The sequence below is a fragment of the Molossus molossus genome, unplaced genomic scaffold (assembly GCF_014108415.1).
Source record: "Molossus molossus isolate mMolMol1 unplaced genomic scaffold, mMolMol1.p scaffold_m16_p_10, whole genome shotgun sequence".
Lineage (NCBI taxonomy): Eukaryota > Metazoa > Chordata > Mammalia > Chiroptera > Molossidae > Molossus > Molossus molossus.
The window spans coordinates 15,506,191-15,529,354 of record NW_023425345.1 but is presented as its reverse complement, the minus strand read 5'-3'; the positions used below and the strand labels follow the sequence as shown (position 1 = coordinate 15,529,354).

General features: G+C 39.6%; 2 protein-coding genes across 7 annotated transcripts in view; one reads left to right on the top strand and one right to left on the bottom strand.

The window, feature by feature from the left end:
* The window catches only part of DEPDC4 (DEP domain containing 4), a 45,328-nt gene that overhangs the window by 20,152 nt on the left and 2,012 nt on the right, over positions 1–23,164 (bottom strand). For 3 of the 6 annotated variants that reach the window (XR_004958258.1, XM_036250675.1, XM_036250676.1), the window contains exons 2-8: positions 21,777–22,188; positions 21,110–21,255; positions 18,333–18,519; positions 16,015–16,241; positions 14,191–14,333; positions 13,755–13,880; positions 11,213–11,291 (exon numbers count right to left, since the gene is read on the bottom strand). Coding sequence is in view for 5 of the 6 variants with exons in the window: in XM_036250675.1 (XP_036106568.1) it covers positions 11,213–11,291; positions 13,755–13,880; positions 14,191–14,333; positions 16,015–16,241; positions 18,333–18,519; positions 21,110–21,255; positions 21,777–22,188 (1,320 nt within the window). In the remaining variant the exon portion in view is untranslated. Of the gene's footprint in view, positions 1–4,718; positions 5,066–11,212; positions 11,337–13,754; positions 13,881–14,190; positions 14,334–16,014; positions 16,242–18,332; positions 18,520–21,109; positions 21,256–21,776; positions 22,189–23,164 lie in introns of those variants that run through there. The other 3 variants (XM_036250673.1, XM_036250674.1, XM_036250677.1) reach the window with 3 other exon arrangements.
* SCYL2 (SCY1 like pseudokinase 2) overlaps positions 11,351–23,164 on the top strand; it is a 78,688-nt gene continuing 66,874 nt past the window's right edge. The window contains exon 1 of the mRNA XM_036250671.1: positions 11,351–11,442. The gene's annotated coding sequence lies outside the window, so the exon portion shown is untranslated. The remainder of the gene's footprint in view (positions 11,443–23,164) is intronic.

The window sequence follows — 23,164 nt, the reverse complement described above, 5'->3', positions numbered from 1 at the left end:
AGGGCTTTCCTTGACTTGTCAGGATCTCATCTTGGACAGGCTGAAGACTATCATTATCAACCAGGCGTTTTTGCTGTAATTGGGCATTCCTCAAAGCTGCATTCCCAAAACATGCCCTCACCTGAAGTCTTGTGTTATGTTCTACTGAGAAGGATGCATATGTGTTCACATCCTTACTACATTAGACTATAATTTCTGTATACTTTACAGGTCTCATAGTGCTTATTTTTTGAGACCATAAAAATTAATTCAAAAAAAATTTTTTTTATCCTCACCCAAGGACATTTTTGCATTTATCTTCAGATAGAGTGGGAGGGAGAGAGGGGGGAAGAGAGAGAGAGAGAAACATTGATGTGAGAGAGACAGATCAACTGGTTGCCACCCACATGACCCCAAACGGATTGGGGACAAACTGCAACCAAGGTACATGCCCTTAGCGGGAAGCGAACCTGGGACTTTCTGGTCCGCAGGCCGATGCTCTAACTGCTGAGCCAAACCGGCCAGGGCTCATTTCTTTCTTTTTTTTTTTTTTTTAAGATTTTTAATTGATTTTTAGAAAGGGGAAAGGAGAGGGAAACATCAATTGGCTGCCTCCTGCAAGCCCACTAGTGGGGATCAAGCTCACAACCCTAAAACCTGGGTGTGTGCCCTGACTAGGAATTCAACGGGCAACCTCTCTGTGCACTGAATGATGCCCAACCAACCGAGCTACACTGAACAGGGCTTATTTCTTAAATTAATGAACATAGAACCTAATCTTTTATCTGTACTATCAAAGTGCTTCCATGTATTTCAACAACTGCCTAATTTTGTAAACTTTATTGCTAGAAATAATGATTTAATACTATACAATGAGTTGCCTTCAAAGAGAACATTTAACATTAGCCCTCAATAACATTGTCTGAAGTGATATGTTAAAGATCTCTATTATGGAAAAATATTGATGACATATTTTTTTGAACACTTACCGAGAGCAGCAGAAAAAGGAGTTTGAGGTTTACTATAAGTGGAGACAGAACTTAGCCACATTAGAGCTTATCGTTTTTATTGTAATTTGCATGCATGGAAATAACATGTTCCAGTGTTGGCCACGCATAGCCTGCACCTTCACACAGTGGGGATTAGGATTTCCAGCAGTAAGTAATCAAGATAGAATGGTCCTCTCACTTTTCTATCTTGGTTTTGAATTTTTTAATTCGGTGGTGATTGGCTTGACACAGTAAACTGATCACATTCATCTACTTCTCTGCCTGTCCCACATCCCTTGAAACATTGCCAGTGGAGGAGGGAGGTGATGCGATCTGGGAGGAATACACAGAGCACCGAGCCATTTGTGATCTATTTTTTCAAGCTGGGTGGTAGGCACATAGGTTTATTATATTAGAATCTATACTTTATTGTGTGCATGAGACAGTTTTATTGGAGGAGTAAATCCTGAAGTGACTCTAAGAAACAAAAAGGGTGCTATTAATGAACAAATGAAGAGGAATTTTAAAAGACAGAAAATAATTGGATTAAATTGTTAGAGAAACAAGGACAAAAAAACCCATGTCCCAGATCAGGATAGGAGAAACTACTAAAGTTGTAAGAACAATTCCAGAGATTTTAATTTGGGATACAGAGAGGAGATCATGGGCGAGCCATGAAAAGAAGAAGCTGGAAACAGCTGAGCCCTACTCCCTTTCTTGGGGCAGAGGCTCCGCAGTGAGAGTAGAAGTGTGAGAGTTGGAGAGAGAAACAGAATAGAACCTGAAATAATGTCATATCTACTAAGAGCACCAGACTTTTAAGACATGGCGGGGACAGCTGCTGTGGCACTGATCTGGGACTAAGACAAGGGCTCAGCCCTCATTAGAAAGGGTTCTGACAAGGCAGGCCCCTAGAGAACTCGACACGCCTTCCTCCTGCCGAGGAAAGGCACCCTAATTAGAACTTAGGTTAACGGACAGGGAAATGAATTCATAAATGATAAAACAGGCACCCAAGCATTAAACATTCGAGGGGTGCTTGACACCACCAAGTTCAACAAGCATGAACCCCTAGGGAATAAAATAAGCAAAAGAAACTGTAATATTCTCTGAGAGAGGGAATTACATCTATTATAAGAACAGGTTGCTATAACAAAGACAGATGTTAGAAATTAAAAGTAGTGATTACTAGCCCTGGCCGGTTTGGCTTAGCAGTTAGAGGGTTGGCCCATGGACCAGTGAGTTGCGGGTTCAATTCTGGTCAAGGGCACATACCTCGGTTGCCGTTCACCCCCGGCCCTGGGCAGGGTTGTGCGGGAGGCCACCAGTTACTGTGTCTCTTTCCCTCCCTTCTACTCTCTCTGAAGATAAATGGAAAAATATCCTCAGGTGAGGATAAAAAAAAAAGTAGGGATTACTAATGCTTAATTGATGGGTTGACTAGCAGAATGGACACTACTAAAAACTGAAAAACAAACTGAGGGAATTTTCCCAGAATGTAGTACAATTGGGCAAGGAGGCTAACACCCAGTATAGGCTACCCTGTCCACCTAGAGCCTTCCCCACAGAAGAGGACTTGGATGAGCTTTCATGCAGGACACAAATATCCTTGCACTTGGAGCTATTCTGAGATGTCCATTCACATGCTTCATTTCTGAAGCTTCTAGTTCCCAGGTTTCTTGTCTTTAGTTTTCAAGTCTCTGAACCTCCCATCAAGCCATTAGTGGTCATTCCTAGCCATATCTTTCTGAAACTTGAACAACCAGAAATGCTGCTCTCAGTCTGCTCCCTGTGGTCATTTCCCTTCCCCACTGCAGGTTAGGCATACACAGCAGCATGCCATGGTCAAGCGGAACTGGTACATACAACTTTGGACTCAGGTTGGACAAGTCATTGCATAGGAGATCTATGTAATGGTTTACCTTCCCCTCAACCCATATCTGTGACCTCTTGGAGGTTCTCTGATACCAAGGAGAAAGAATTCAAAGCTCGTTGTTAGGTGCTTCTGCATGATATGGCTGGCACTAGCAGAAGTGGAGTACTTGCCTGGACCAAATGTTGAATTACAGACCTGTGAGGGAACCAGTTAGGTAGCAAACAGTTGCCTGATAGTGTCACTGATGACAGAGTTTGAGCTACAACACCAACTTTCTGGTTTTTATGTTCAAAGTCTGTCTAGCACACAAGCAATTGCATAGTAAAAGCACCTCCAAATCCACTTGTAGAGAGTACAGGGAGGCAAGATTTCCAGGAAAAAAGGTGTCACGAATGGCTTTCAATCTTGAACATTATGTATATAAATTATATGGGAGATGAGTTTTGTCTCAACATTTATTTCTTTGAATTAGAAAATTTTTTATTTACCTCGATAGTACCTGAGAATGTGAAGTTTAAGCAGTCTTAAGCACTATGAATCAGGCTGTTAATTCTCATGGAAATTTACTGAATATTCTATTAGGAGGTAAACTTTACAGTGATTGGAGCTGGATTTTATTTATACAGAGAAAAAAGAGACTTTGCACATAATAAGTCCCTCAAATGGGTTAGCCTAAAATTGAATGACAATACCCTTGGGAATTATATTTAAGCATAGTAACTTGTAGTTTATGGAGCTGTCACTAGGTGGAGTGGCACTTCTCAGTTAGGAATTTCTCTTTAGGAATTAATGCCTCAACCTTCAAAAACCATTCAGTAGAAGACATGTTTTCTTTGTAAACAAGATTCATCGAATAGTGGTATACATGTTGATGACTTTAGTAAATGTCATTCAGTTTAAAGAATAAGAAATCATTTCAAGCACTGCTAAACAACTCTAAGTTCTAGTAATTCTATTTCTAAATTGGATTTTCCTTAATCTAGGTCATTCACTTGCTAAAAATTTCCCTTCTGAACCAAGTAGGTCACTAGTAGATTCAGGTTTCTGATTCCAGAGCCCATTCTGTGATTGTCCACCATAGCCATATTCTCCCTCCTATCTTTGATGTTTCTGGTCCAGTATTATATATGCATATATATTTTTATTCTGGAGATTAAAAACAAAACTGAGGCTCAGAGGGAAGATACTTACTTAAGGTTATATATAATCTTCTAATCTTCTAATGCATATCTAAGGACATGGTATACTTAATGCACTTCTCAAAGTGCCAGCCATTCATAGTGTTAGGGAGGAATTCCCCATCTGACTTATGCAGATCATTAAAGTAGAAATTTTCCTAGTAAGAGAGAGAGAGAGGAAGAAGGAGGGAGGGAAAGAGGGAAGGAGGCAGGAAAGAAGAAAGCCATAAAATATACTCTATGGACTAAAAAAGAATTAGAGAAGGTAAAATCATGGTTTTAGATATTCATGAATTTTAAATTTGTGGCTTTTAAAATCTTCTTTCTAAGTCTTACCCTATTTAGATGACTCACAGTGTATAAGTAATAGTAGCCTAAGGCGATAGATTAAAATAATATATGCTAAGGAAAGTGCATGTTTTCTTCAGAGAATTCATGTATGAAATGTTCCTTTTCTGTGGGGAAAATAAAAACCTAAAGATATTAAATGTACCAGGTCCCTAATAATACATTTAATACATGACTTTAGCAGCATAATAATTAAGTAAATCAGCATACATCAGCTTAACTTATATTCCCTTTTAAAGTTAAAAACTTCCCCCCCTTTTTTAAGATTTCTCTTTGCAACTCTGAAATGTATAATATAGTATTGACTGTAGTTGCCATGCTGTACATTACAGCCCAGCACTGATTTACTTTATAACTGGAGGTCTGTGCCTTCTGACCACCTTCCTTAACATCTCAAACATGATGGCACTTCAGGCTTGGAGGCTATCCTGTCCCTGAAGTGTCAGTGTGGTCGTTTCAGAAAAGCCACCAGAGATTTGTTTACATTTACAAATTGTAGTTTTCTCTGCCACAGAAATGTTAATACAAAGCTTCTGGATGGTGTTTTTGAAATTCCTTAATTAATTTCTTTCTTTGTCGCCAAGAAATGCTGGGGTGACTATGAATCTCAAGAGCCAACTGGTGAAGATGTTGAATTGTCCTTTCCTTGTGTTTTTCAAATTCCTTGTATGTCAAGCGTTGGCAAAATGTGAAGTCTTAAAAAGAGTACAATAGGAAAAACAAGTTAAAAAACCCCACAAAACTCCCAAAATGTACTTACCCAAACTGGCCTTATGCTAGACTTATTTTTTCCCAAAATATAGTACGTAATTGTCCTTATTATACTTATAATTTCTTTGCTTTGGAGTAATAATACTGTTTCTTTGCAAGTGCTCTCTATACTTAGCAAAACACAATCTTACTTTACACACATTATTTTATTTTATTTCCAAAATAACCCACGCACTGTAAGAGAAGCAAGGAACTACTCCCTCAGTTTTGAGCCTAATAGCCTAAGGTGGTAGCTTAAAAATAATATAAGGAATTTAAGTGACATGGCTAATAAACTGGAAGTGTAGAGTAGGAAAGATGTTTTCCTTGACCCTCTGGGTCCCTGGCTGGGCCTGAAAAGTGAACTGATAAAGACAGATTAGCAGGAGGAAAGCATATACATTTATTTAGAAAGCCAAGTTTTAAGTGACCTGGAGCTTTCATAGGAAAGGAAGACCCAGAGGAACAGTTAGACCGCTGTATTTATGCTGGGTTGGATGGAGAGTGCACAGCCATGGTGGAATAAGACAGGTTAAGGAGTGTGCGGTAATTTAATAAAGTGCAGGAAGCTTAGCAAGGCCTGTTTGGATGCTTCTCAGAGTCCCAGAGTCCCTTTGCCTTGGGAAATAAGGATGTTCCTTTCTTCTGAGTACAGAGAGGACACCTCCCACACATCGGTTTTACAGCCTGCTTCAGGCAAGAAGGGCAAGGGGAGGTCAGAGTGACCTGCCTGCTACTGCAACATGCCAAGAGCCACATTTTGGGGCAGTGTGTTCTGAACCCCATCAGAGGCGTGTTCAAAACATTAACAGAATATCATGAACCTGAGCAGTGTTTTTTACTGCACTGTGAGCTCTTAGCATGTATAGTCAACCACGCCTCTCCCTATGCTGACCTATAGGATGGAGATACCTTAGCCTCTACACACACCAAAGCAACTCTCAATCAGAGTAACCTTTGAAATCCTAAAGCCCATTAATTATCTTCTTTAATTAATCTTTATTGTTGAGGGTTTTGCCTGTCTTCACTTAAATACCTCTGATGATGCCTGGCATTGCACAGCCTCTAGAAAAAGCTCTTGCAGCGAACACCCTATTCAGAACCTATTATCCTTCAAGTAATAATAATACGTTATAAATCAGGGCTTAACATCTGCCACACTTCTTGTATTTTCTCATTAAATCGGCAGTATCCTAAGGTACAGGTGTGTAGGTATTATTATCAGCCCTACCTTATTGATAAAGAAACAACAGCTTGGACCGTATGTGGCCAGCAAGTGGCTGAGCTAGGTTCTGAACCCAGGACTGTCCACTTCCAGGGATTGGGTTGTCACCACCTATACTGCCTTTACTTCTGTCACAACACTCGTCGATCTCAGAGCTTCACACCCTGATGTGCCACTTTTCTTTGTTTATCTCTTCTTTCTCACCCAGAGTCAAACACAGACCTGCACTCTAGAACCGCCTTCTCACTAATGCATGTCCCCAAGCTCTTGCACTCCTGTCTTTCTCCAACACTCGACAAAGCAAAATCCCAGCTCTTAATCAATGCTTGAATCCACTTTCCAACCCAACATCCAAGTAAATAGGCATTGCTGAGAAAAATCAGACTGTCCAAATTGGCACCATTGTAATGTATACTCTCCTTCATCTGAGTGCTCATCAAATCTCCTCACTTGTCCTTTCTCAACTGCTTTTCCCACTTCCCAACCGTCTATTTCTTTTTTTTTTTTTTTTTTATCCTCACCCGAGGATATTTTTCCATTTTTTGTACAGCTAGAGTGGGAGGGAGAGAGAGGAAAGGAGAGAGAGAGAGAAACATCGACGTGAAGGGACACATCGAGTGGCTGCCACCCGCACGACCAACCAGGGCCGGGGACAAACTGCAACCGAGGTACGTGCCCTTAGCGGGAACCGAACCTGGGTCTCTCCGGACCGCAGGCCGACGCTTTAACCGCTGAGCCAAACTGGCCAGGGCCCAACCGTCTATTTCAAACTATTCACTTCTCATGTCATCTGTTTAGTGGTCCTCCTACAACTCCTCAGACAATATGGCCTCGTCCTACTTTGTCAAGAAAAATGGCTTCATCACTTAATGCGCCCCCTCACCTTTCTACCTTGGACCTACACATTTATTTATATCCACATACTTTGTCATCTTTACTCCAATACCTCTCCTATCCAGGCAAACTCCTGGTCCTGTGCACTTGAACACATTCTCTCTAATCCACTCCAAGGCCTGGTTCCATCAGGCACCTTTTTTCCTTCAGTAATTCTTTTCTTCTGTTGCCTTCCTCTCATCAGATCAGTGTGCTCAAATCTCTGGCCTGACTTTGTAGTGCCCTAGTAATTGCCCATTTTCTCTCTTCCCCTACTTATCATATATTCCTCTTCTTCTTTTTATTTTTTAAATACGTTTTTATTGATTTTTTTGAGAGAGAGGGGAAGTGAGAGAGAGAGATAGAAACACTGATGTGAGAGGGAAACATCGATTGGCTGCCTCCTGCATGCCCCCTACTGGGGATCAGGCCTGCAACCTGGGCATGTATCCTGACCGGGAATGGAACCAGGACCTCTCAGTCCGTGGAATGACACTCGGTCTGAAACCACACCAGCAGGGCTATCCACACTTCTTTACCTATTCATTCCTTTTCATTCCACTGCAACCTGGCATTTGCCTCAAGCTAAGTCAGGTCTCACTGGCTCCAGAAAGTGGCAGTCCTAATCTTCCACCACATGGAATCCTCCTTTGTAAAATGATACCTTTTCTTGGCTTAATGGGCACAACTTCACCTAATTTCCCTCCTAACATTTCATCTTCATCTCATTCATAGATTCCTGTTAACTTGCCCTTTCGCAATTAGTGTCCCTTAATGTTTTATCCTTGGACCTCTTATTTTACTCAACATACCCAAACTACTCAATTTTCACATGCTTCCACATATCTAGTTTTAGCTCATATTTCTCCCCATGAGCTTCAAAATTGCACATCCAGTGTCCCTGCTGAAAATCTTGACCAGGATGTCCCATACGCATCAAAAGACCAAAACAGATCCAATCATCTCTCTAAACTTGTTCCTTTTTCTATTTTTCTATCTAAATTGGTGGCAGTCACCCTACCTGGAAACTTGAGAGTCATCTTTGAGTCACCTTTCTCCCTTGATCCCCAGATATAATCAAGTGTTGTTCATTTTGCTTCCTAAATATTTCTCAAGCCTGCTCCCTCTTCTTCATCCCTCTTGCCTCTGCCACAGTACAGGCCTATGTCATTTCTCACTCGGACCACTGTAGTCTGAATTAACAACCCTGCTTCTAGCCCCCTGGTCAACCTTTTCTCCAAACTGCGGCTAAGCATGCTCTATCTAAAATATAAATCTAGCCATATCACTCTCTTAGAAGTAACTTTCAGTGTCTCCCAACTGCCTAGTGAATTCCTTGGATGCTAAATATGGCCCTTCATGATCTGACATCGATCTGTTTCTCTAGTTTCAATTCCTGGCACCCCCCGGGCTGCAGTTTCTAGCACTTATATTTGCTCACAATGTTCCTTCTGTCCAGAATATCCTTCCCTTCACTACATTTTTGGTTTAGCTAACATTTATGAATTCTTTAAGACGCCTACTAGGCATTTTTGCTTCCACAAGCCTAGCCTGATCCCCTCAAATGAGATCAGGTAATTCTCCTCCAGTCTTCCATCACCTCCCCCGGCTTGAACATATCCCTATTATATTTTATTCTGATTGCTTTATAATGGTTATCTCTCTATTACATCAATTCTTTCACTGACTGAACTTATTGAAAAAATATCTGTTACACATCTATGTGCCAGTCACATCAAACAATGGAACATGAGCGAATTGTAAACAGAGGTGTTATCTTACACATCTTAGTATTTTTTTAGTGCTTATACAAAGTCTGACACATATTACATATTCAAAAAATGTTTGATGAATCACTGAATTGATGAATATATGATATCAGGAGCATTTTACATCAACAGATGAATTTCAAGAAATCAATTATTTGATAACAATTCAAGTATGGGGAAAAGAGCATACATCACAAAGCATACAGATGCTTTTAAAAAAAATTCATTAGGGCCCTGGCTGATTTGGCTCAACAGTAGAGTGTCGGTCTGTGGACCAATGAGTCACAGGTTCGATTCCGGCCAAGGGCATGTACCTTGGTTGCGGTTTGTCCCTGGCCCTGGTTGGATTCATGCGGGAGGCAACCAGTTGATGTGTCCCTCTCACGCTGATGTTTCTCTCTCTCTCCCTTTCTCTCCCTCCTACTCTATCTTAAGATAAATAGAAAAATATCCTTGGGTGAGGGTTAAAAAAAAATTCATTAAGTTGTATATTGATATAGTGTGATAATTTTACTGAATAAAGGAAAAACTTCAAGAAGAGACAAAATAGTTAAGCTAGTTAGGAAAAAACATCAGATAATTCTTCACTTTTCATGTCCTATAAGCACTATGCAAAACGCTTATGTTATTATCTCCCTTTAAAGCATATTGTTGAAAGAATGTTGAATGGAAATAAATATTAAAATGCCTACAATCCTTCCATTTTCCTCAAAACCAAAAGTAATAAAGAACTGAAGGTGAAAAGCTAATATAGTAATGGCAGCCAAATAAAGTTTTTCTTTTAAGTTAGTCAGACAATATCAAATTAATCTGAAAAGATTCCTGATATTGCCCAAGCCGGTTTGGCTCAGTGGTAGAGTGTCGACCTGCAGACCAATGAGTCTTGGGTTTGATTCTGGCCAATGGCACGTACCTCGGTTGCGGTTCATCCCCGGCCCTAGTAAGGGCTGTGTAGGAGGCAACCAGTTGATGTGTCCCTCTCACGTTGGTGTTTCTCTCTCTCTCCCACTCTATCTGATGATAAATAGAAATAAAATAAAATTCTCCACTGAAGATTAAAAAAAAAAAAGATTCCTGATATTGGGCTCAGAATACTTAGCATCATTGTTTCACTGCATCAAACAAACAGAATGCATGTGGTAACATATCTGTTGCCATATGCCCTGTGTTCAATGAAGGGTATGAGAGAAAATAGCATATATTAGTTGAGAAATTCCAAGTATTGCAGGCAAATAAATGTATGCCCTACTCTTAATGAATGTTTTTCTACAAATTAGTAATGGCTTAGAAACCTTTTATAACAACAAAAAAAAGTTACCTACTTTTCTAGTTGGCCGAGTTACTTAACCTCCCTAAGCTTCAGTTACCTTAATATAAAATGGGATAATAATACCTACATAGATTATTGTATAGAATAAATAATTTCATAAATCCAGGTTAGTGCTCAGCACTGTGTCTCACACATAGGGCTCAATATTATTGTCAACTAATATTAAACAATAGTATTTAATATTTAAATAATATAACTTAAATATTTGTAATATTTATAATGTATTATTGATATTAATGTTAAATATTTAACAATTACCCTTTGAAGTAGTTGCTATTATTCCCAGTCTGTAGGGGAGGAAGCGGAGGCATTAAGAGGTTAAATGACTTGCCCAGGCAATTTGGCCCTGGCCCCCACAGTTGTGTCAATTATGCTATTTTGTCTCTCACATGACACTCTTAGGAAGTTTGTATTGAAACTATTTTATAGTGTAAAGGATTCCTAAATTAAGGAATCAGATCAATTGGCACAAGGCACTGAGTGGAAAAATTCATGGAGTCTATTTAATTGTGGGTCAGGCTCCTCCTCTGTAAAACTAGGTCACTCCTAAAAGGGAGAAGGGAAGGGGAGAGAGAATGAGAAACACAGGGAGACTCCGAGAGCGTCAGAAAAGGAGACAGCAGAGGGTGCAGGAGCACAGAAGCATGACTGAGGGAGGTGAGACCTGGGAGCAGCAACGAGAGAAAGAAAGTGTTCACCTTTTTAGAAGAACGGTGATCAAACAAACAGCTACCGAAAAGAGCTAAAGAGCTTGCGCTGGAGATATTAAAAAACAGCCTCAATGTAACTGCCTTGTATGACTTGATATATTTATTACATCCTCACCCTTGGCTCCCATCCAACTTACTTGGCTATAGCAGTCAGCGATAAAAAAGGAACAAGTCTGGATTAATACCTGATACGGCATCTGGATCTTCTCCATGTAGCAGCTTCTTCAGCTTCTTACTAACCAGGTCCAGTAAAGTAACTGGTGTCTATATAAAAACAGGTATTTTCAAATATATGATTTTTTTTCTAGCCTGAAACCCAACATAGAAAAAAAAAAAATTTTGACCAATGAGTAGGGGAAGATAATTCCAGCTGAAGAGAAGGGGTGGGTAGCAGAAGACCTCTGAATTATAAAAGGTATGAATTCTTGAATTTTTTTTTAGAATTCTTACAGTTCTGGTTTCTACTTTCATGTGTGAACTACAGCTGAAATTCAGTTGAGCAGCCATTAATGTAATGTTCTCCTATAAAAAATTATTTGTGGTTCTGTAATAGCACTGATCTAAATAATCTTACATTGTAATTACATGGTCATTATGCAAATAGTACTCCAAAATACATGAAAACATCATTTTCTTTTATTGATTTTTAGAGAGAGAGGAAGGGAGAGGGAGAGAGAGATAGAAACACTGATGAGAGAGAACATCGATTGGCTGCCTCCTGCATGCCCTGCACTGGGGGTTGGGCCCACAACCTGGGCATATTCCTTGACCAGGAATCGAACTGGCGACCTCTTGGTACATGGATTGATGCTCAGTCACTGAGCTACACCAGCCGGGCTCATTTTCTTTGATTACACAGCTTTGGTTACACAAAGGTAGTGCCAGATTACAACATATATCTAGGGGAAATGATGCCTCAGCTAATTTTGTTAGAGGACACTCCCTACATCTACCAACACTGAACTTCATGTTTACATAGCTCCTTCATCCTGGACCCCAGGCTACCTTTACATTAGCTTCTATACTGTTGCTAATTTCAAGTCATGAAGCTGTCTCCATTAATTCATTGTTATTCAATAAAAATTGAGTGAGTGACTGCTATGTTCTAGACACTGTTCTAGGTGATAAACAGATCAAGTTTCTGAACTCTTGCAAATTACATTCTCATAGAAGAGAAAGACAATATAAAAAAATCAGCAAAGCCCTGGCTGGTTTGGCTCAGCAATTGGAGCAACAGCCCATGGACCAAAGAGTGGCGAGTTCAATTCTGGTCAAGGGCATGTCTCACTTGTGGTTCGGTCCTGGCCCTGGTCCAGGTGATGTGGGAGGTAGCCAATCGATGTGTCTCTGTCATATCGATGTTTCTCTCATGCTCTCTCTCTCCCTCCCTCCAACTCTATCTGAGGATAAGTGGAAAAATATCCGTGGGTGAGGATTAAAAAAAAAAATCAGCAAATACATAATATAATTTCAAATAGTGATGGTTCCATTAAGAAAGCTTTAAAGCAGCCCTATTCAGTTTGGCTCAGCTGTTAGAGCGTTGGCCCTCGGACCAAAGTGTCTCGGGTTTGAATCCTAGTCAAGGGCACGTACTCTGGTTGCAGGTTCAACTCCCGGCCCTGGTTGGGGTAGTGGGGGAGGCAACAAATCGATGTGTCTCTCTCACATCAATGTTTCTCTGTTTCCCTCCCACTCTATCTAAAAATTAATGGAGAAATATCCCCAAGTGAGGATTAAAAAAAAAAAAGCAAGCATAAAGCAGGGCAATAGGCTAGAACAAAGAGGATGGGTAGCCATCCTAGTCTGGAAGGGCTCCCGTCAGAGAGAGGAACCGTGCAAGCAGAGGCCTGAACAGGTGTGGAGGAGTGAGCCAGAAGATTTGGGAGAAACACATCCAGACAGCATAGAGAAAACAGCAGACAACACCGAAAAAGCCCTGTAACAGGAAAACACGTGGCATGTTTGAGAGCCTTTATCATAAATACCCCCATCTCAGCCTCCCTGAAATACCTCATGCCCTAATCTCCAGAAACCAGTCATGAGAGTGCTTCTCCAGCTTCCTGGAACCCACACTCCCCACTTCCCCCAGCCCACGTCTCGGCACTTTTCTCCCTTCGTGGCCCGCATGTTTCCTTATGAAGGCTAGCTCTGACATGAAGAGGAGGAAAAGAAATTAAAAATTCTTTTCTGATATCTTGGCTATACACAGGAAGAGGCGAAGTCACTTACCCAGAGCAGGAGGCAGGCTGAGAAAGAAGAAAGTGGAGAGGCTAAGTGGTAAGGAAGAGGAGAGAGGAAATGTTCTTTCTAAATTCCGAGGTGAAATCTAGGGCCCACTTTACAACTATATACATGAGTTTTGGTTTAGTGACTAGAATTAAACATTTGTGTAGCCTGGGCTCCCTAACCTCCATTTATTATGTTTTTTTTTGTTGTTTTTTTAATAAAAAACTGTATAGAATATCTAACAACTGACTTACAAATGAGTTTTCAGAATATATTTCATTCAAAAGTCGTAAAACTGGGACAGCCAGGCAAAATTAATATATTTTCAAATACTGACATTAAGTCTGCTTCCTTCACTTTAGTGGGTAGGGGAAGAGAGCATTCCTTCAAACTTTGCACACTACAGGTACTCAATAAATTATTTATTAAGTGAATTATTTGCCTTTTGCTTAACAGAAATAGCTTAGTAATAAATGTGCCCAGGCAAAATGCCAGAGATACCTTGAAGAGCTCAGAGTGATATTCCAGTAGAAACCACATGAGTTGTTCTGCCCGTACTTTTGATAATGATTTGGTTTGCAAAACTGCTTTGCCAAGAGTTTTCAGGACAACCGTTTTGTTATCATACTGTAAACAGAAAGACTGCATTAGCTTGAACAGTTTTTTTCCCCTTTTTATTGAATTTATTGGGATGACACCGGTTAACAAAGTTATACAGGTTTCAGGTGCACGGTTCCACAACACATCATCTGTACACTGTACTGTGTGTTCCCCACTCCAAGTCACGTCTCCTTCCATCACCATTTATCCCCCCATACCCTCCTCTCCAAACCCCTCCTCCCTGCCATCACCACACTGTTGTCTGTGTGAACAGTTTTGAAAAGAAAAAAAATAATAGCAGAAAATTGTGAAACTGTTGTAATTTATTTTTTTTTACCTGTTTTTGTAACTTGTAGGCATTAGGTTCTGATGCAATAGCCATAAAAGTAAGGAGCCGCCGTAACTCTTCTCTAATGTTGGGCAGCAGCAATCTCAGATACAGCTGTGTTGCTTCCAGTGCTTCTGCTCTTCTCTCGTTTTCTGTTACGTGGGTTACAAAGAAGACAGAGCATAGGACAGAAATGGAGATTACAGTACTTAGTAGTAAGTTAAAATGCTCTCATGCTGTATTTGGTTTGTGGATTCTTTTTTTTTTTTTTTTAAATTATTCTTTATTTCTGTTAATGAAGCCTTCATTTCTGACTGGTCCTTTTTCATGTTGTTGATGTTCTCATTAAATTCCTTGAGCATCCTTATTTTTTTTTTATCCTCACCCGAGGACATTTTTCCATTTTTTGTTCAGATAGAGTGGGAGGGAGAGAGAGGAACAGAGAGAGAGAGAAACATCGATGTGAAAGGATCACATCGAGTGGCTGCCACCCGCACGACCGACCAGGGCCGGGGACAAACTGCAACCGAGGTACGTGCCCTTAGCGGGAACCGAACCCGGGTCTCTCAGGACCGCAGGTCGACGCTCTAACCGCTGAGCCAAACCGGCCAGGGCTGTGGATTCTTTTTTTTATCATGTAAAAGAGTTTATGAAATATTTCAAACACACAAGAAATTATCTATATAATTCTATATAATATGGCAAATACCCATGTAATTAGTACATCCAGCATAATCAAATAGTATATAAATTTTTTTTTCTTTATTGATTTGAGAGAGAGAGAGAGAGAGAGAGAGAAACATTGATGAGAGAGCATTGACTGGCCACCTCCTGCACACCCCCCACTGGGGATTGTGCCCACAACCAGGGCATGTGCTCTGACCAGGAATCCAACCGGGACCTCTCAGTGCATGGGTGGACGCTCAACCACTGAACTGCATGGGCTGGGCTGGTTTTCTTTATTTTTTAATATACATTTTTATTGATTTTTTAGAGAGAAAGGAAGGGAGAGAGAGAAACATCGATGTGAGAGAGATACATTGATCAGCTGTCTCCTGCACGCCCCCACGCTGGGGATCAAGCCTGCAACTTGAATATGTGCCCTGACTGGGAATCCAACCGGGACCTTTCAGTCCATGGGATGACACTCAGTCCACTGAGCCACACCAGCTGGACAGCATTTTTGTTTTTAACATGGAATTATATGGCCACCTACATAGCTAAAAAAGTGACGATATTATGTCAATCAATTTTTATTTTGCTAAAAGGTGACCAAATACCTCAGTTCTGTAATTCTGTACTATATCAAAATATGTTTCTTAGGCCTTAGCCAGTTTGGCTCAGCAGTTAGAGCATCGGCCCGTGGACCAGAGAGTCCCAGGTTCAGTTCCTGTTAAGGGCACATACCTCGGTTGCAATTTGTCCCCAGCCCTGGTTGTGGTCGTACGGATGGCAGCCAGTCAATGTGTCTCTCTCTCACATTGATGTTTCTCTCTCTCTCTTCCTCCCTCTCTCCTTCCTGCTCTATCTGAATATAAAAATGCAAAAATGTCCTCGGGTGAGGATAAAATAAAATATATAAGTTTCTTAGAATGTCCCTGTGACATAATTATTTTAGATCTAATGTTCTGTAGTACAATCGTTTTATTTGATAGTACAGTTTACATGGCAAGCAACATTAGTGAAGTGAAAAAATACTCCATGCAGTACCTTGACACCATAGAAGAAAAATATTAAAATGTTATACTCATACAATATATAATATTTTCTTCAAGTTGTATCTTTAAAAATAGTTTATTATGCAAAAATTAAAGTTTAAATATCACCTCTTACCTAAAAGTTCAATAATTCCTGAATGAATATCAAAATAGTCATCAGTTAACAGGCAATCTCTCTCTTGATTATAATATTTTACTATAACATCAAAGAGTATCTTCTTCTGTATACTCAGTCTTGTCTCTTCATTTCTGCTTTGCACTAACTGCTGACTAACTGAAACTATGAACTGGTCAGGGAAATATTCCAAGCATTCCATTGCTGCATTAAGCCAGTTATCTATCCTGGAGGAAAAATACAAAACAAAATAAATCAATGGTTAACATTTTCACTGAACTAGTTAAAACACTATTTGGTAAAAACATAATCAAATTTACCTTATATTTAACCAAATCTAAGGAAGAAACTCTTTTTCAGAAAATCATTTCAATAAATTCTGCAGAATAAATGAAGGCGTGATTAAGAGGGAATAGCTTTTTTTCCTCACCAAATACCATCACACCTTTCTATACCTTTATTTTCAAGTAGTTGAAATATTTTTGGCAGCCTTTCCCCCCCCCTTTATTGACTTTAGAGAGAGAGGAAGGGAGAGGGAGAGAGAGATAGAAACAATGATTAGAGAGAACATCGATTGGCCGTCTCCTGCATGCCCTGTACTGGGGATCCAGCCCACAATCTGGGCATGTGCCCTGACCAGGAACCAAACTGGTGACCTCTTAGTACATTGGTTGATGTTCAACCACTGAGCCACACCAGCCGGGCTTGGCTGCCTTTTTAAAAATTTACTTCTATTTTTGTAAGATTTTGTTCAGAGGAGTCCATCTGTACTGCTCCATTTCATTAGTTTCCCTCTTTCCCCCCTACAATAATTAGGTGCACTGTTTATGCTACCACACACTGTCTTCCCTTTCTTCTCTTTCCACTGTAAAGTTAAGAAACTTAGGATCCTTTCACTCCTCCCTTCCTACAGTGATGCCTTTAATTCCCTTCTGCTCTTCTGCCACTTTCCCAACCCCCAGGTTTCGCTGTGATAGGTTAGTATTTATTATAATTTCCCTTAACAGTATGTCCCTTCTGTTTTGACTTCTTATTTACTGCTTATATTTATACATTCTCACACAGTCTTACATATCAACTTGGAATTAATGTGTGTGTATGTATGCATGTGTACAAAATGAGAGAAGACAGTAAGAGAGCACAGATCAAAATCTATTACGTAACAATGTTTCCTCTCCTCTCCTTCATCTTCTCCATCTTGGGGTTCTGGCTATTCTCTTTGGATGAGGTTCCTGAGTGATATACTCTATGAATTCTTGATAATCCTCAAGAATCTTTCCTTCATCCCTCCTCCCTTTATCCTTCCATTCCCCCCCACCCCAATGGTAAATGGTATATCTTCCCTAATATGTGAGTCATTATCTTCTATATCCCAGTGTTGCAAATGAAAAGATTAACGACAACTGGATTGCTTTTCTCTTGCTGACAACCTATCCTTTCTGCCTAGAAGCTTATAAAGGCAGACTGGCTGTTGTTTCCTGCAGAGGTATCCAGAGAAATCCTGTTTCTTTGCTGGCGCCCCTATACTCTACCTGACTCAAGGGCTGGGGAAGACCCAGCTCTTTGTTTGGGCCTTTCTTGGCCTATTGTGAATTAGGACAACAAGACCACAGTTGACCAAGTGGGTCCACAGGCCGCTTATCACCAAGCACTTCTCAGGACCTGACACTTTGTGGTCCTCAGCCTTAGTGTCTGCTGTTCTTTTCCTATTTGGCTCACATGGGAGAAAGTATCACATCAGTTTTCTCTGTTGGAATCCCTACTAATATCCACAGTCTTATATCAATAGTTCCTAGAAGGAGTGACAAATATCTTAGAGTTCAGAGAAAAGAGAATGGAGCATCATTCAGATTATAAGGTTCCCTGGACCTCTTCCCCACAAATAAGGTTGATTTTATGATAAAGCTTATCTTCTTGGACTATACTGTTCTGTTTCATGAATGTCTCCCCTAGTAGACTGTGGATTCTTAGGACAGGAATAAATAAACTGGTAGAAACTGATACTTAATGTTATGTTAGGATCATAAAATGGAAATGATAGAACTTTGGAAAATATTCAGGGCTGGTGCAGGGAGAAGATGATTGTCAAATCATGACTGAATTCATATGAATGAAACCACTCCGATTTCCAGATCTTCTCGAAGGTCATAACCAGTGACTTTCTTTGTTAGATCAAATGAGAATTCACACTGATTAATTTATAAAACAGATAGAGTTAGCTTATACATATGGATATGTTCTCACCTCTTAAAATACCAAAAGTGAAATATGTGAAAGATCTTTTAAGTTATAAATTGACAATAAAAATGGTCACTTACTCAGGTACACAGAAGCTTGGAATAACCTCTCTGTCTAGACAAGTATTTGAAATAACAAGATCTTCCTCTTTACTTAAGTGAAGATTTTGTGTTTTAACTGGTGGTTCCAAAATATTTTCCAAAAACGGAAGGTGAATCAATTGAAGAATACGTAACAATGTTTGTTGTTTCCAAACATCTTCTATAGCTTAGAAAGAAAAATAATGTAACTATCAAATTGAGAAATAAGATATATTCAACCAATATTATAAAATTTTCCATTTCTAAATAACACAAAATAAAAGCTACTTTAATATATATAATGGGTTGATTTATTGCTAGAATAATTGAAATTTTCTAAATTACAATGTTTATGCTCAAAATTGACCTTTAGCCCTGGCCGGTTTGGCTCAGCGGTTAGAGCGTCGACCTGCGGTCCGGAGAGACCCGGGTTCGGTTCCTGCTAAGGGCACGTACCTCGGTTGCAGTTTGTCCCCGGCCCTGGTTGGGTCGTGTGGGTGGCAACCACTCGATGTGTCGCTTTCACATCGATGTTTCTCTCTCTCTCTCTCTTCCTCCCACTCTATCTGAACAAAATATCGAAAAAAAATGTCCTCGGGTGAGGATTAAAAAAAAAAAAAAAAAAAAATTGACCTTTAGTTTGTTTTGTTTTTTACTCCTCACTTGAGGATACTTTTCTATTTATCATCAGATAGAGTGGTTTCTGATCATTCCTGTTAAGAGTTACATTTTTCATTATCATAATCATCAGATCATAATTAATGCTCTGTTTTTCCTCTAAATAAGACAAAATCATAAAAGCAACAGCTAGAGTAAATCTCTTGCAAAACTCCCAAGCCAGTAGTGTATGTATTAAATCTGAACGATAACCATGATTTTTTTGGTTAGCATTTTGAATAAAATTAACTTGTATAAAAATGGGAGGTTTCATGTAAAATTCTGGTTCCAAGTTTCTCTTAAAAAAAAATAAAATCTCACTGGGCTTGAGTTAATGCCTGACCAAACTCAACTGCTATGAATCAATGGGCACCCCATTTCCATCTGCATGACATTTCCAGTTTACCAACCCCTCAGCCCCCACGTTGTATCCCAGTGAAGTTGAGTGTCAGCTACCATTTTCATGGTATTGTCCTGTTGGTTTTGCTACAGGAAACATCAGTTTCCCTGTACTTATATCTCTGTGTTAAATGGGAAAAGGAAAAATAGCCTGAGAAGGCCATATATTTCAAGCAAAAACAACAGTACTATTCTTCCTATATGTCTGATAATTAAGTACTCACTGGCTCTCTGGTCTGCCTGGCTCCTAAAGTAATCTGAGTTTGCTACCTGTGAGCTATTGGCCAAAAAGAAATCCAATTAAAAATCTTTTAGTAAAGACTTGAGGTCATAAATAGCCTGCCTCTGACCAATCAATCCACATTTGTCAATACCAACCTTTGGGCACAGCACTGAACCAGGTGCTATAAAAATACATAAAAATTAGTGGGCCTTCAGTAGCCACCTCCTAAGTAAGGAGGCAAAGACAGCCACATATGAAATGGGTGGGAGATGTTTGGGAGAGGTTTATACAGTGGACAGAGGATACCTTCATTAGAAGATGGTGTTGGGTTATAAATAATAAGGACTGCTAAGGAGTCTGCATATTTTCTTCTGGTAGTTCAGACGACAGCACCTTGAGTTAATCTGATCATGGTTGTTGCAAAAAATAAACTAAATTTTATTGGATCTAAGTTGCCTTACCTGTCTTGTCTGATGCAATTGATATGTAGAAGGAAACTCTTACAGGGAAGAGAATCGTGAATCAATACCAAACACACTACTTTTATTGTATCTGAAAAGTCAGTTCTTGGAGGCAGTAAAAAGATCTGTGGTTGCCAGGGGTTAGGGGGAAGAGAGGAATGAATAGGTGAAGCTACTTGAATTTTTAGGGCAGTGAAACTATTCTTTTTGATACTATAATGGTAGCTACATGTCATTATACATTTGTCAAAACCCCTAGAATTCACACCACCAAGAGTGAACATTAATGTAAACTATGGGCTTCCAGTGATAATGATGTATCACTATAGGTTCATGGATTGTAACAAATATACCATGCTGGTGCAGGATACTGACAGCGAGGAAGGCTGTGTGCGTATGTGGCAGGGGTGTATAGGAACTCTCTATACATTCTGCTGAGTTTTTCTGTGAACCTAAAACTGTTCTAAGAAATAAAGTCTATTTTTTTTTAATATTCCTCACCCGAGGATATTTTTCTATTTATCATCAGATAGAGTGGGAGGGAGGGAGAGAGAGAGAAACAGAGAAAAACATAGATGTGATAGAGCCACATAGATTGGTTGCCTCCCGCATGACCCAACCAGGGCCAGGGACGAACTGCAACCAAAGTACATGCCCTTGACTGGAAATGAACCCGAGACTCATTGGTCTTCAGGCTGATGTTCGAACTGCTGAGCCAAACTGGCCAGGGCAAGTCTTTTTTTTTTTTTTCAATTCTCACCCAAGGATACTTTTCCATTTATCCTCAGACAGAGTGGGAGGGGGAGAGAGAGAGAGAAACATCGTTGTGAACAGGACACATCAGTTGGTTGCCTGCCTCCCACAGGACCCGGACCAGGGCCAGGAGGAACTGCAACTGAGGTACATGCCCTTGGCCAGAATTGAACTTGCAAGGCCGACACTCCATCTGCTGAGCCAAATCGGCCAGGGCTAAAGTCTATTTTTTAAAGTCAGTTCTTTCTTACAAGGTTTTGAAAAAAATAATGAAAACAGATTACCTTCTTTTGAAAGTGGGCGAACAGGTTTGTCAACTGTGATATTTGGAGGAAAAGCCAGATTCCCACTCATTGTGTGAATTAATTCCTTAATTCTTTCCTCACCAATCTCTTGTGCTAGAGGATTTGAAATCATTTCATCTTCTGGTCTGTTAAGAAATTTTTCTATTATATACAGGATCAGATTTTCAAAAATACATTTTAATTTATTAAACTTACTCATATATTCCCTATTTCCAAAAATGATCTCAGGTAGCTTATAATAAAACACACAAGTAATAAAATTATTAGATAAGAGAATATCACCAAAAGAGGACAGATTAGGAATGTAAATAAAGAGAAAGAATATATGCTAACTATAAGATGAACATTGTTGCTATGATGGAAAAATTTTGCTCTGAGTTTCCAGAAAACTTTGCCTTTTTGCACTCTGGGTAAGTAATTTTTCAAAATTAGGAAGCATACAATTCATCATAGGATATAAAGTTTTTCTTGCTATACATTCTGAAAAATTTGTGTTTAGAGCAAATGATGAAATGAATTGATTTTTACATGGCTATTTCTTTTATTGACTTCTGAAAAAAACCTGAAAGCGTAACATTCAAGTTTAGCTCAATGACAACTGTTCTGCCAGAATCTAAATACATTACATATCTCGATGAACACTAACCTTAAAGATTCCTTCGCATTTATTTTATCTGTTAACCCATTCTCAGTATCCATTTTTCTTTCGCAAAACACGTAAGATGATTCATTGCCTAGAAACCTGTAGAGACTATTGTTTGAATCTTCAAATTCCAATTCCTTTTCATTTTTGAATAGCTTCACCCCTACCGGTTGAAATACCTTATGGTTCATTAGAACTTGGCAAAGACGAACTCCTTTAAGACGAGAGATATCATTACTACTTAGGCACATATTTTGCATAAGATGACTTAATACGACATCAACAGCATCAGAACCAGTAAAACAGTCTTTGTATGTTCGTAAATGATGCCTCCTTCTTTTTATTTCCACTTGAGTCTGAAGGGAGTGAATAATGCCATCCCATAGCTGAGTAGCTTGAAAAGGACCAGAACATTCTAAAAAACAAAAAACCCACATATACTTAGAGTACACAAAAATATTTAAGTTTTTCCATTTTTCAACCTTATGCTTTTTAAAAAGAATCTTCACCTGAGGATATGATTTTATTGATTTTAGAGAGAGAGGAAGGGGGAGAGAGAAACATCGATGTGAGAAACATTGGTTGCCTTCCGTATGCGCCCTGACTGGGAATCGAACCCACAACCTAGCTATGTGCCCTGACCAGGAATCAAACCTACAACCTTTTGGTGTATAGGAGGATACTCCAACAACCAAACCACCCAGCCAGGGCAACCTTATGCTTTTTTAATGGCATATCTGCTGCCATTGTCTTTATTAAGTTTCTACTTCTCCCATCTTATGTAAACCATAATATAGTTACTAAGATTGCACTTTGTTTGTCTGCCAATAAAAACAGAGTAAACCTAGGAACTTACTTTACTGATATGAAATATATTATTATGTGAATTTATATACCCTTAACGCTCCATTATTAACTTCTAGGTACTGTACTTAATCTTGAAGAATATTATTTCAGGACACATTCAAAAGGAATGCACACACTGGAGTTTTATTACAGAACTGTGGCTTTACTAGGGTTTTATATTTTTCTGTCTTCTTTTTCTATTTTTGACCTATGGCACAAACTCTTCATGAGAGAAATTTAGGGCAAGGAGCTCAATATATCTAATCTACTTATCTGCCAGCTTTTATATAATATTAATTTCAGAGAGGAGGAGAGAGGGAAGAGAGAGACAGAAACATTTATTGGCTGCCTCCTGCATACTCCCTACTGGGGACTGAGCCCCAAACCTAGACTGGGAATCAAACCAGCAACCTTCTGTTGCCTGGGTTGGTATTCAACCAACGGAGCCACACTGGCCCTGCCAGCTATTCTTGTTGAAAAAAAAGTTTGTGCCCGGCTGGTGTGGCTCAGTTGGTTGAGCGTGGCTCCATGTACTAGGAGGTCGC